Genomic DNA, 14,713 nt, shown 5'->3' on the forward strand with positions numbered 1-14,713 from the left:
TAGTTTCGACCATATCTAGGAATTGATACGACGGGAATTTTCAGATTGTTTGCTTGATGCTGCGATCGACTGAACGCATCATGATTTGCCACCTCAGTAGAATGCATATCTACCCCGGACACATTCACAACAGAAAACACATTATGTGAGTTGTGTGTTATTCTAAGAAAATTGCTATGCGTACAGGAATTATCCAGCCTGGCGCTGGCTAGTTCTAGCTTAACTGACTCCTCACCCGGACTAGCAGGCTCTGTAATTGCCTGTGACCGGGCTTGCTCTAGTGTAGTTAGTCAAATGTGACTTAAACAGTAGTCTATATTCTTAGACAGGATGATGGCGCCTTCCTGGTTAGGGTGAAGGCCGTCCCTCATCAGCAAGCCTGGTTTGCCCCAGAAAGAGGGCCAATTATCAATAAACGTTAGTCCCTGTTGTCTACAGAAGCTAGCCAGCCACTTGTTAAGCGAGACTAATCTGCTATATCTCTCATCATTGCCTCTCGCAGGCAGGGGGCCAGAGACAATTACTCGATGCCTGGACATCTTTCTAGCGAGATCACAAGTCCTGGCTATGTTTCTCTTTGTAATCTCTGACTGTCTCATTCTAGTGTCATTGGAGCCAACGTGTACAACTATATTCGCATAACTAGTGGTGCGATTAGCCTGTCGTACGTGTTTACTAGGCCTGTTGCGAGTTAGCTCCCTAAGATTAGCCTCTATGTCAGGTGCTCGGGCCCCCGGGATGCACTTAATTGTGGCTGGTTTGCTAAGCTTTATGTTTCGGGTGATGGAGTCCCCTATGACTAAGGTGTGGTGCCCGGTAGACTGGGGTGTAGGACTAGCTAAAGAGCTAAATCTATTATGCGTCTCAACCGGTACACCGTAGCTTGTAGGCCGCTTAGGACTGCTACAGGCTGGGCTAGTTAGCTCGCTACAGCTAACGCTAGCAGATGTGTCCGCAACATCTAAAGTTACGAGATTACTCTGCTCTAACTGGCGGACACGGCCCTCTAGCAGAGCCAGCCTCTCCGTGAGTAAGGTGCAAGACGCGCAGGAAGCCATACTCACGGTGTTTTCTGTCACCGAGTGAAGTTCCTGCTGTCTTCCGAGAAGTCCTGGTCACGGTGTGCAGGAGTAGACTCCTTCTGACCGGCGCCCGGCGACGCCTTTCTCCGCGCTAGCTTCGTTAGCTTAGCAGCTAGCTGCTAGCTAGCTGCGGGAGGGGTGGAGAGACAGAGATCGGGTGATTTGCAAGTTAAATAGTACTACTAAATATGTTGAGAAAGTAATAAAGAAAGCTGCAGAACAATTTAAAAGCACACAAATAGAACGATACTTAGCTTTTTCGAAACAGCGAGCAGTCAGCGAGCAGTCAGCGAGTTAAATTAATTAAACTAGCTACGGTAGTTATAGTAGTTACGGTATTTATAATACTTACAGTAGCTATAAATAATAGCTCAATAATAGCTAATATTAGCTAAATAATAGCTACAGTAGCTATAAATAATAGCTAATGTAACTACTATAACTACTGCAGCAGTTATTGTAGTTGGAGTAGTCATAACTATTATTACAGTAGTTAAACTAGCTACATTAGTTATAGTAGTTACGGTAGTTATAGTACTTAGAGTAGCTATAAATAATAGCTACTATAGCTACAGGAATTATTGTAGTTAGTTATAACTACTATTACAGTAGGGAAATTAATTAAACTAGCTACGGTAGTTATAGTAGTTACGGTATTTATAATACTTACAGTAGCTATAAATAATAGCGACTGTAACTACTATAACTACTACAGTAGCTACAGCAGTTATTCTAGTTAGAGTAGTTATAACTATTATTAAAGTAGTTAAAATAGTTAAACTAGCTACTGTAGGTAGTTCTATTAGTTACGGTAGTTATAGTAGTTACAGTAGATATAAATACTAGCTATGACTAATAACTGCTGTAATCACCATAAAGACTACTGTCTAAATCACGGCTTATAATACTTGACGCCATTTTAGAAGTACGCCAACTTTTTCCATGTTATCATGCTAACATTTGCATGCTAAAGTTTTATACAAGCATATTTGCTTATTTTATTTGTTTAAAAACCGAAAAAAATATGGCTTTCGATACTTGCCGTCATCTTAGAAGTAACCTATCTGGTCACGTGCCGGCATGCTAACATTTAAATGTCGCATTTTAGCTCGTTTTGATCATTTAAACCTAAACTTCATGGGTTTTGAGACGTGTCTCCATCTTGCAAGTTTGCCAAGTGTTCCCATTATAACAAGCTAACGTTAGCATGCTTACGTTGGTTTAATGCCAGCTTTTTAGCTTCAGTCAACAGGCTCCGAGGTTCACTGTACAAGTAGCGGGCCCATCAAAATTTATGTGGCAATTTTCTGGTTACTGTAGCTATCATAACAACTGTAATTACAGTTATAGTTACTGTAATTACTGTGAAGGAAATAATCGATTTTTAGATGCATCGCAATTCAGACATGGACGATTATAAAATACATCAGTAAACGTCAATAATCTGATTTATTTATTTATTTTGCACAACCCACAATGGTTTAAATGTTGCTTAAAGGATGTACCGTATTTTTCGGAGTATAAGTCGCACCGGAGTATAAGTCGCACCTGCCGAAAATGCATAATAAAGAAGGAAAAAAACATATATAAATCGCACTGGAGCACGGCCAAACTATGAAAAAAAACTGCGACTTATAGTCCGAAAAATACGGTATATAATGGGTTTCACTATGTAAAGCACTTTGAGTCTCTGGAGAAAAAGCGCTATATAAATTCACTTCACTACTATGAATACTGTAGTTATTTACAATAGCTATATTAGTTACAGTACTTATAACTACTATAGCAATTGTAACTACTATAACTAGTGTGGCTATTGTAACCACTGTAATCCTAGTTATAGCTACAGGAGCTAATGTAGGTATTCTAGTTCGAGCTATTTACAGTTATGTTAGTTACGATAGTTATAACTACCCTGGCTATTGTAAACACCAACTAGTGTAAGTAGTGTAACAAGGGAGTAGAGAAGTGTAAGCACACAAATGAGCCAGTAAATACACTTAGACATATTGTTTAAAGTGTTAAGATGATACTAGCAGAAAATGAGAAGTAAAAGTAATAACTACAAATACCGTATTTTCCGCACTATAAGGTGCATTTAAAAACCTCCAATTTTCTCAAAAGCTGACAGTGCGCCTTATAATCCGGTGCGCCTTATATATGGACCAATATTGAGCCGCAACAGGTCTCGCAACCCCAGTCTCTGCTGTAGCGTCTATTCTATGCGCCTTATAATGCGGTGTGCCTTATATATGAACAACGTTTTAAAATCGGCCATTCATTGAAGGTGCGCCTTATAATCCGGTGCGCCTTATAGTGCGGAAAATGCGGTAGTAATCACTGAAGTACTATAATAATAGAGAACATTGAAGTTATACATGCATTCACTTGTGTACCAACAGGCAGTAAAATGTGCATGATAGATGTCTGGAGTAGTTGGAGTGAAATGTACACATTTATTTATCATGCACTAGGGGTGTAGCGGTACACAAAAATTTTGTGACCTCTAAACCGTGACCTCGGTACAGTAAGAAAACAACAAAATATACATTTTTTGGTTATTTATTTACCAAATTTGTAAACAATGGCTTTATCCTTTTAACATTGGGAACACTATAATAATTCTGCCCACGTTAATCCACATTAAACTGCCTCAAGTTGTTGCTCAGATTAAATAAAATGACAAAACTTTTCTTCTACATATAAAAAGTGCAACATTAAACGGTTTCAAGTCAACTCATCATGCTTAATTTATTACAGCATTTGGGAAGCCTGTAGTTGATTTTTATTATGTAAATGTTATATTTTTATCAACATGTGATAGCAGGGACCCTGCCATTCAAAACTAGGCTGCTCCATTACTAATGATTAATGTAACTATAGCTGAAAAAATAGTACAATAGCAATAGGAGAGACTATTCGTCCCTTAAAGGGGAACATTATCACAATTTCAGAAGGGTTAAAACCATTAAAAATCAGTTCTCAGTGGATTATTTTATTTTTCGAAGTTTTTTTCAAAATTTTACCCATCACGCAATATCCCTAAAAAAAAGCTTCAAAGTGCCTGATTTTAACCATCGTTATATACACCCGTCCATTTTCCTGTGACGTCACATAGTGATGCCAACACAAACAAACATGGCGCATAGAACAGCAAGCTATAGCGACATTAGCTCGGATTCAGACTCGGATTTCAGCGGCTTAAGCGATTCAACAGATTACACATGTATTGAAACGGATGGTTGTAGTGTGAGGCAGGTAGCGAAAACTAAATCGAAGAAGAAACTGAAGCTATTGAGCCATATCGGTTTGAACCGTATGCAAGCGAAACCGACGAAAACAACACGACAGCCAGCGACACGGGAGAAAGTGAGGACGAATTCGGCGATTGCCTTCTAACCAACGATTGGTATGTGTTTGTTTGGCATTAAAGTAAACTAACAACTATGAACTAGGTTTACAGCATATGAAATACATTTGGCAACAACATGCACTTTGAGAGTGCAGACAGCCCGATTTTCATCAATTAATATATTCTGTAGACATACCCTCATGTCAGCAGGCCAGGGAAGCTAGGGTCGATATTCTTCTCTTGATCATCTTCGGTGGCATAAGGGACGGTGTAAGCCAAGACATCCAGGGGGTTTAGCTCGCTGCGGGAACAAACTGCCGCCATGCTTGCCGTGCTACCGAGGTCCTTTGTCCCTGAATTTCTCACACACTCCGGCAGATTCAATGGGGGCAGATTTCTTTGACTTTATCGTTGGAATTGCATCTGCTTTGAGTGTCGCAGGATATCCACACATTCTTGCCATCTCTGTCGTAGCATAGCTTTCGTCGGTAAAGTGTGCGGAACAAACGTCCAATTTCTTGCCACTTTCGCATCTTTGGGCCACTGGTGCAACTTGAATCCGTCCCTGTTCGTGTTGTTACACCCTCCGACAACACACCGACGAGGCATGTCTCCAAGGTACGGAAAACAGTCGAAAAAACGGAAAATAACAGAGCTGATTTGACTAGGTGTTTGTAATGTGTTTGAGAAAATGGCGGATTGCTTCCCGATGTGACGTCACAACGTGACGTCATCGCTCCGAGAGCGAATAATAGAAAGGCGTTTAATTCGCCAAGATTCACCCATTTAGAGTTTGGAAATCGGTTAAAAAAATATATGGTCTTTTTTCTGCAACATCAAAGTATATATTGACGCTTACATAGGTCTGGTGATAATGTTCCCCTTTAACACCATGGAGTTCATGTAGGCTTAATGATGCAGTTACATTATTATATCAACTATCAGAGACAGAAACTCTTCATTTAACATAAAGTCCTTTTTTGCTGCTTCAACACAGCTCAATCAACACAGAAACAGGTAAAGTGAAATAACAGACAGACAAGGCTTTGCTGTCCGTAACACACACACGCACACACACACCGCAAAATGAGCTAACATTACGCTAAAACGAATTAGCTTTCACCTCAAGCCAGGATTGCGAGCGAGCTGAGCTGCCGTTTGTTTTTCTAGAAGGTCAGCGGGCTCATAGTGATGTTACTAGTAGTTGACTGGGAGGTGTTTATTATCATTTGGGGAGAGTCCGCTGCCTGATGCTTACCTGCTAAACGCTAAGCACTGACTACATGCGCTCTGAATACGCACTGCTGATTGGCTGTTAAAGCTTTGAATACGCACTGCTGATTGGCTGTGACCGCTCTGAATACGCACTGCTGATTGGCTGTTACCGCTCTGTATGTAACCAATCAGATGGTTGTGTGGGTGGGACAATGCTGGGTGCTGTGTAGAGTTCTGCCAGACAGGCAGAAGGAAGCGGAGCAGCTTGTTAAGACTTTAGCTTAGCTTAATATATTAGTGTGGAAACTCATTCGGTACACCTCCGAACCGAACCCCCCGTACCGAAACGGTTCAATACAAATACACGTACCGTTACACCCCTATCATGCACACATCATGTACTTATCATGTACTCACTGCTGGAATGTAAGACATGATTGAAATTATTGACATAAAGTAGGTCAGCCATATTGATCTCTTGTTTATCAGCTTTTATTGAATTTTTAGTTACAGTTTAACTTCAAATGTTACTGAATTACTTTATTTCCCCCACCATTCTGTCACTCGCTGATGCAGCAATTCCTGGCTCATGTGATGTCATCATAACTTTGCCCTTAATGCTTTTATCAGCTGATTACATCCCCTCCTCCCTGCAGGAACCCCACCCCCGGTATCCTCATCAACAGACCCAACGGCACTGACGTGTACAAGGGAGTCGTCAAAGACTACATTAGGGAAGTACGTTTGTAGCAATACTACATACAGTCAGATGCTACACGCTTTACACACTTTGACTGCGTCTGTGTGTGCGCGCAGGCAGTGACTCCAGAGAACTTCCTGGCCGTACTTAGGGGCGAAGCTTCCAAGGTCAAAGGTGGCTCTGGTAAAGTGCTGGCGAGGCAAGTGATGAGAAACTATGATGATTTTATTTATGTCAGTGATTTAAAGAGTTTGATCTTGCCCCTTTTTATCTGTAGTGGTCCCAACGATCACGTGTTTGTTTACTTCACTGACCATGGCGCACCTGGGATTCTGGCTTTCCCCAACGGCGAGGTATTCCTTGTTTTTAATATTATTGTTATTATTTTATTTTTCTTTGTATTACTTATTATTATTATTTGTCTTATTATTATTATGACTGACTATTATTACTAGAGATGTCCGATAATGGTTTTTTTGCCGATATCCGATATTGTCCAACTCTTAATTACCGATTCCGATATCAACCGATACCGATATATACAGTCGTGGAATTAACACATTATTATGCCTAATTTTGTTGTGATGCCCCCGCTGGATGCATTAAACAATGTAACAAGGTTTTCCAAAATAAATCAACTCAAGTTATGGAAAGAAATGCCAACATGGCACTGCCATATTTATTATGGAAGTCTCGAAGTGCATTTTTTTTTTTTAACATGCCTCAAATCAGCAGCTTGAAATTTGGGACATGCTCTCCCTGAGAGAGCGTGAGGTGGATGGGGTTGGGGGGGGCTGGGTTTTGGGTAGCGGGGGGTGTATATTGTAGCGTCCCGGAAGAGTTAGTGCTGCAAGGGGTTCTGGGTATTAGTTCTGTTGTGTTACGGTGCGGATGTTCTCCCGAAATGTGTTTGTCATTCTTGTTTGTTGTGGGTTCACAGTGTGGCGCATATTTGTAGCAGTGTTAAAGTTGTTTATACGGCCACCCTCAGTGTGACCTGTATGGCTGTTGACCAAGTATGCAGGCATTCACTTGTGTGTGTGAAAAGCCGTAGATATTATGTGACTGGGCCGCCACGCAAAGGCAGTGCCTTTAAGGTTTATTGGCGCTCTGTACTTCTCCCTACGTCCGTGTACACAGCGGCGTTTTAAAAAGTCATCCATTTGACTTTTTGAAACCGATACCGATGATTTCCGATATTACATTTTAAAGCATTTATCGGCCGATATTATCGGACATCCCTAATTATTACCTATTTTATTATTATGACTTAATGTTATTTTTTATTATTATTATTCTTTTGACTTATTTTGCTATTATGACTGATTATTACTGTTTATTAAAAATGTTGTTTATGTTGACATGTGTTGGAGTTTTGTTAACTTCTTAAGCTATTAACATTAGCTGTTAACATCTTACAGTGATATTAAATATGCAAAAAACATGTTTAGGCCTGCATCACTGTTTTTAGCATTTCTAACAGCGAGCTCACATTCGCAAAGAAGCTGAAAGAGTAATTTGTACACAGCAGTGTATTATAAAAATACTGTAACATAAAAACAAATAATAACTTGGAATTGCAGCTGCACGTCAAAGACCTCCAGGATACGATCAAGTACATGCACGACAATAAGAAGTACAAGAAGGTCTGTCGCTCACTGACACTATAATACTGTACAAGGACGATTATTAATAACTCCTCGTGTGTCAGATGGTGCTGTACATTGAAGCATGCGAATCAGGATCAATGATGAACCATCTGCCTCATGACATCGATGGTGAGTTCACCTTTGACCCCAATAACGCCACAAGAACATGTCAGAATGATTAAGAAAAATCCATAACATGACTTTAACATGAAGATATTGATTATTTCTCTCTCTTATGTATTATTGATTAGATATCATTCATTGACTTTCATTTTTGTGTCGAAATGTCTGCTAAACAAGGTTTTTACTGATTAAAGCGTTTGTCATCTTGTTCACACTGCAGCTTAAAACGCATGTATCGCTCTGTTACTTTTCTTTTGTAGTTTACGCCACCACGGCAGCCAACTCTCACGAGTCGTCGTATGCGTGCTACTACGATGCTGAGCGCGACACGTACCTGGGAGACTGGTACAGCGTCAACTGGATGGAAGATTCTGACGTGGTGTGTGAAAGTTTATTGTTATTTATTATTGTTCTTAGGGATGTCCTGAGTCGATATTGATATCTGTCCGATGTCAGCAAAAAAAATGCAAGTATCGGATCATATCAGCTTGCATCTCAAATCTCCGATGCGTGCAGTCCCTTTGATACCTTTTTGCTGCTTGTGACGTCACGTACGGTTGCAGACAAACACCGACAAACACTTGGCATGGAAACAAACACTCAAGCAGTACTTAGGTCGGACTAAGCCAAACTGCCTTTGGGTAATATTGCAATTTTCCATGCCAACAAAGAAATACCTGATAGAAAACACTAAAATGTAAAGTAAGGCTACCCTTTTCCTACATATGCTAGCTGGATGCTAATTTACATTGTCTTTCACATATCTATGCTACTAATTAGCATTAGCAAATTTTACATGGCGATTTTGATACCTCCAGATTTGCTAATTAAAACTACAAATAAGGTCAACTTTACAATCAGCTAGTGTGTATAAAGTGCAATACTTAAAGTATAAATTTATATAAAACTAGACTGGCATTCAGCTTCATGGCAAGGACTGCTTTGTATTTTCGGCAACACACCGTAGACCAGGGGTGCTCACACTTTTTCTGCAGGCGAGCTACTTTTCAATTGATCAAGTCGTGGGGATCTACCTCATTCATATATATAATTTATATTTACTTATTTATGAAATATGTTTTTGTTAATAAGTTAAAGGTGTTTAATGATAATGCAAGCATGTTTAACACATATAGTTAATATTGTTAATAAATTAAAGGTGTTTAATGATAATGCAATCATGTTTAACACATAGTTAATATTGTTAATAAATTAAAGGTGTTTAATGATAATACAAGAATGTTTAATACATATAGTTAATATTGTTAATAAATTAAAGGTGTTTAATGATAATACAAGTATGTTTAATACATATAGTTAATATTGTTAACAAGTTAAAGGTGTTTAAAGATAATGCAAGCATGTTTAATACATATAATTAATATTGTTAACAAGTTAAAGGTGTTTAATGATAATACAAGCATGTTTAACACATATAGTTAATATTGTTAACAAGTTAAAGGTGTTTAAAGATAATGCAGGCATGTTTAACACATATAGTTAATATTGTTAACAAGTTGAGGTGTTTAATGATAATACAAGCATGTTTAATACATATAGTTAATATTATTAATAAGTTAAAGGTGTTTTAAAGATAATACAAGGATGTTTAACACATATAGTTAATATTGTTAACAAGTTAAAGGTGTTTAATGATAATACAAGCATGTTTAACACATATAGTTAATAATGTTAACAAGTTAAGGTGTTTAAAGATAATACAGGCATGTTTAACACATATAGATTCCTTTCTTTCATGAAGACAAGAATATAAGTTGGTGTATTACCTGATTTTGATGACTTGCATTGATAGGAATCAGACAGTGGTGTTAAAAATGTCCGCATTTTCGAATGGAGGAGAAAAAAGTCCTCCTTTCTGTCCAATACCACATGAAAGTGGTTGGTTTTTGGCATCGTATTTGTCCAGCATCCGTACTCCTTTGTATACACTTTACAAGAAATACATTGTCGGCAAACTCCGTAGCTTGCTAGCTTGTGCACGCCAGCTTTCTGAGACTTGTTTTGTTAGCGCAACTGTGCAACTGTGCAGTCGGTCTTTGGAGTTTTGACGACAGGTACGGCGCCAGAGTCTGTTGAAATAAAGTGTTTCTCGCCTTCCAGTCGGTAATTTTAATGAGCTGGCAGCAGCCAGCGTCATCTCAGAAGACCCTCTGGTGCCGTAAATGCCAATCAAGTGACGAAAGTGACGTCATAGTGAAGATTTATGATCGCTCATTTTTAGGACTATTTTTTTAATGCCTGGCTGGTGATCGACTGACACACCCTCCGAGATTGACCGGTAGCTCGCGATCGACGTAATGAGCACCCCTGTCGTAGACAATACACTATCGCCATCTAGTGTCTTGGAATGCAACTGCTTGCAAAATCTACAATTAAAAAAAGACAACAAAAAAAAATGTGAAAACTAAATATAACAACTGGACAGCACAGTTATCATAATCAGCTCATTTTCAAATGTTACGTTTAAAAATGAATAATTTTTATTCTAAACATTAGCATTTGTTAACACACACAAAAGTACCGGGAATTGGTACCGAATCGTAGGGCTGGGCAATATAGCTGAACACTGTATCACAATATCGGTTGATATCGATAATTAATATTATTTTTTATGACCTATCAAAAACAAGGATCAGGATAAAAATATATTAAATGTAAAAAAATGTATTTGGAATGTAACCTCCTTCCAATTATAATTCCCTCAGCTATCAAGCATGTAAATCACTAAATCAATGTAAACACAATTCTAAAATCACATTGAACACTTAACAATAACATCTTAAAATGAAGGTGCAAAAATAAGGAATATGTAAGAAATGCTTAATAAAGTGTAAGAAAATAGTGCAAAGTGTGAAAATGTAAACCTAGAGAAACCTGAGAAGTATTTTCTGCAGGTTTAGTCCCAGGAAGTTACAGTGGTGCTCTAAAGGGTGAGGGCAGTTAAGATGGTGTGGTATGACTGGTCTTGGTGGGGAGGAGTGCCTTGCATAATTTACAGACCACATCAGTCTGACTACGGTCGTTTGAAAAAATCCCAAAAACTGCCGTACTGTCGAGGTGACTTTTCCTGTTTTATCCACAATTTCTTCCTTTTTACTTTCCTTCTCTCGCCATGCAAAGAATCAACCGCGAGACAACAAGATGGTGTAACCAAACTTGATAGTTGATACTGTTACCTATTATTTGGCGTTTTGATTACTTCCTGCATTGTTCCGTTACCAGAGAGCGACTGCCTTTGTTCATGCAACCAACCTTGCTTTCTAACTTCCGGTTTCTTTTGACGAAGATGAACAAAAAAATGTGAACGTTTTATCAAACACATTTTTTTATTGATATTGATTAGAATTATCGCTATATATATTGATATCGTTTTATCGCCCAGACCTACCGTGTCGGTTCAAATGTGAAAGGTACCCATCCCTGATTAAGTATACCGTATTTTCCGCACCATAAGGCGCACTTAAAATCCTTTTTTTTTCTCAAAAATCGACAGTGCGCCGTATAAGGAATACGTTTGGTTGAGCTCACCCACCTCGAAGCTATTTTATTTGGTACATAGTGTAATGATAAGTGTGACTAGTAGAGGGCAGTCAAACATAAGAGATAAGTGTAGCCTGCACTATGATGGGTCTCAAGTAAACAACACTAACATTTTCTTTCTTTCTTTCCCAATGATTGTCACACACACACACTAGGTGTGGTGAAATTATTCTCTGCATTTGACCCATCACCCTTGATCACCAATTTTAAATGTTCCATGGAAAATATAGAACATTACACACGGCGCTCAATAATCTATCAAAATGTTTTAGTACGACTTTGGTAAGCTATGAAGCCGCTCCACTTGAATGATTGTCTGCGCATTAAACATACGAGTATTATTATGGTGTGTGTATAAGGTAAGACATATTATCTGGCGTTTTGTTTCACAATATTATGCAAAAGCAACTTTTGTTACCTTCTGGTACCTGCTGATCTGTATTTGAGATCTGCATAAATCCTGAAAAATTGTGCACAATTTTGTGCACACTGTAGTCGATAATCATCTTTTTCACTATCTTCTTGTTATGGGACATTGATTGATTGATTGAAACTTTTATTAGTAGATTGCACAGTACAGTACATATTCCGTACAATTGACCACTAGACTTAGACTTCCTTTTTATTGTCATTCAAATTTGAACTTTACAGTACAGATAAGAACGAAATTTCGTTGCATTAGCTCATGGTAGTGCAGGATAAAAGAGCAATAAGGTGCATATATACATAAATAAATAGGTTAATGTACAGATAAATATATTGCACTTTTTCATATGCATCCACGTTTATGGATGTACCGGTATGTTATATTGTCTTTTTTATTCCAGCGAGTTATCCATTTTGGGGAGAGTTGAGGGGATAATTATGATGCGTTCAAGAGTCTTACGGCCTGAGGGAAGAAGCTGTTACAGAACCCGGAGGTTCTGCTTCGGAGGCTGCGGAGCCTCTTATGGCTCTGGAACTAAATGGTAACACCCGAATAACTTTTTCAACTTGTCCACGTAAATTAATTCATGGTGTTCCGCTGTTGCCATTTCTAATATAAAGTAAGTTCTTATATCTGTCAGTAAACTCGCCATGAAAGCGCTAAAACATACCGGTATAGTGAGTTTACATTATTCACCCAAGGAACTTTAGTTATTAGAGAGTTCCGGTCGGACGGTTTTTCACAGGACACATTTCCGGCCTTGTTGTTTCCGGATGAGGAGATGCTGCTTTGTCATTGATTTAAGTGAAGTCTAAATGTCAGTTAGCTCAATCTTTTGACTCTTCTTCCACTCCCGTCCTTGCACGCTACACCGCTACAACAAAGATGACGGCGAGAAGACGCTGTCGAAGGTGAGCCACGTAAATAAGACTGCCCACAAAACGGCGCACCCTGAAGCGACTGTCAGAAAGCGACTTGAAGACATACTTGCCAACCTTGAGACCTCCAATTTCGGGAGGTGGGGGGTGGGGGCGTGGTCGGGGGTGGGGCAGGGCGTGGTTGAGGGCGTGGTTAAGAGGGGAGGAGTATATTGACAGCTAGAATTCACCAAGTCAAGTATTTCATACATATATACAGGTAAAAGCCAGTAAATTAGAATATTTTGAAAAACTTGATTTATTTCAGTAATTGCATTCAAAAGGTGTAACTTGTACATTATATTTATTTATTGCACACAGACTGATGCATTCAAATGTTTATTTCATTTAATTTTGATGATTTGAAGTGGCAACAAATGAAAATCCAAAATTCCGTGTGTGACAAAATTAGAATATTACTTAAGGCTAATACAAAAAAGGGATTTTTAGAAATGTTGGCCAACTGAAAAGTATGAAAATGAAAAATATGAGCATGTACAATACTCAATACTTGGTTGGAGCTCCTTTTGCCTCAATTACTGCGTGGCATGGAGTCGATGAGTTTCTGGCACTGCTCAGGTGTTATGAGAGCCCAGGTTGCTCTGATAGTGGCCTTCAACTCTTCTGCGTTTTTGGGTCTGGCATTCTGCATCTTCCTTTTCACAATACCTCACAGATTTTCTATGGGGCTAAGGTCAGGGGAGTTGGCGGGCCAATTTAGAACAGAAATACCATGGTCCGTAAACCAGGCACGGGTAGATTTTGCGCTGTGTGCAGGCGCCAAGTCCTGTTGGAACTTGAAATCTCCATCTCCATAGAGCAGGTCAGCAGCAGGAAGCATGAAGTGCTCTAAAACTTGCTGGTAGACGGCTGCGTTGACCCTGGATCTCAGGAAACAGAGTGGACCGACACCAGCAGATGACATGGCACCCCAAACCATCACTGATGGTGGAAACTTTACACTAGACTTCAGGCAACGTGGATCCTGTGCCTCTCCTGTCTTCCTCCAGACTCTGGGACCTCGATTTCCAAAGGAAATGCAAAATTTGCATGGTTGGGTGATGGTTTGGGGTGCCATGTCATCTGCTGGTGTCGGTCCACTCTGTTTCCTGAGATCCAGGGTCAACGCAGCCGTCTACCAGCAAGTTTTAGAGCACTTCATGCTTCCTGCTGCTGACCTGCTCTATGGAGATGGAGATTTCAAGTTCCAACAGGACTTGGCGCCTGCACACAGCGCAAAATCTACCCGTGCCTGGTTTACGGACCATGGTATTTCTGTTCTAAATTGGCCCGCCAACTCCCCTGACCTTAGCCCCATAGAAAATCTGTGGGGTATTGTGAAAAGGAAGATGCAGAATGCCAGACCCAAAAACGCAGAAGAGTTGAAGGCCACTATCAGAGCAACCTGGGCTCTCATAACACCTGAGCAGTGCCAGAAACTCATGGACTCCATGCCACGCCGCATTAACGCAGTAATTGAGGCAAAAGGAGCTCCAACCAAGTATTGAGTATTGTACATGCTCATATTTTTCATTTTCATACTTTTCAGTTGGCCAACATTTCTAAAAATCCCTTTTTTGTATTAGCCTTAAGTAATATTCTAATTTTGTGACACATGGAATTTTGGATTTTCATTTGTTGCCACTTCAAATCATCAAAATTAAATGAAATAAACATTTGAATGCAT

The 14,713-nt window shown here is 39.3% G+C and overlaps 1 protein-coding gene across 2 annotated transcripts in view; it reads left to right on the forward strand.

The window, feature by feature from the left end:
- The window catches only part of lgmn (legumain), a 42,863-nt gene that overhangs the window by 17,084 nt on the left and 11,066 nt on the right, over positions 1-14,713 (forward strand). For both annotated transcript variants that reach the window (XM_061969021.1, XM_061969022.1), the window contains exons 4-9: positions 6,306-6,387; positions 6,466-6,548; positions 6,627-6,702; positions 7,933-7,995; positions 8,061-8,127; positions 8,382-8,500. In XM_061969021.1, the coding sequence (XP_061825005.1) occupies positions 6,306-6,387; positions 6,466-6,548; positions 6,627-6,702; positions 7,933-7,995; positions 8,061-8,127; positions 8,382-8,500 (490 nt within the window). The remainder of the gene's footprint in view (positions 1-6,305; positions 6,388-6,465; positions 6,549-6,626; positions 6,703-7,932; positions 7,996-8,060; positions 8,128-8,381; positions 8,501-14,713) is intronic.

The sequence above is a fragment of the Nerophis lumbriciformis genome, linkage group LG08, assembly GCF_033978685.3.
Source record: "Nerophis lumbriciformis linkage group LG08, RoL_Nlum_v2.1, whole genome shotgun sequence".
Lineage (NCBI taxonomy): Eukaryota > Metazoa > Chordata > Actinopteri > Syngnathiformes > Syngnathidae > Nerophis > Nerophis lumbriciformis.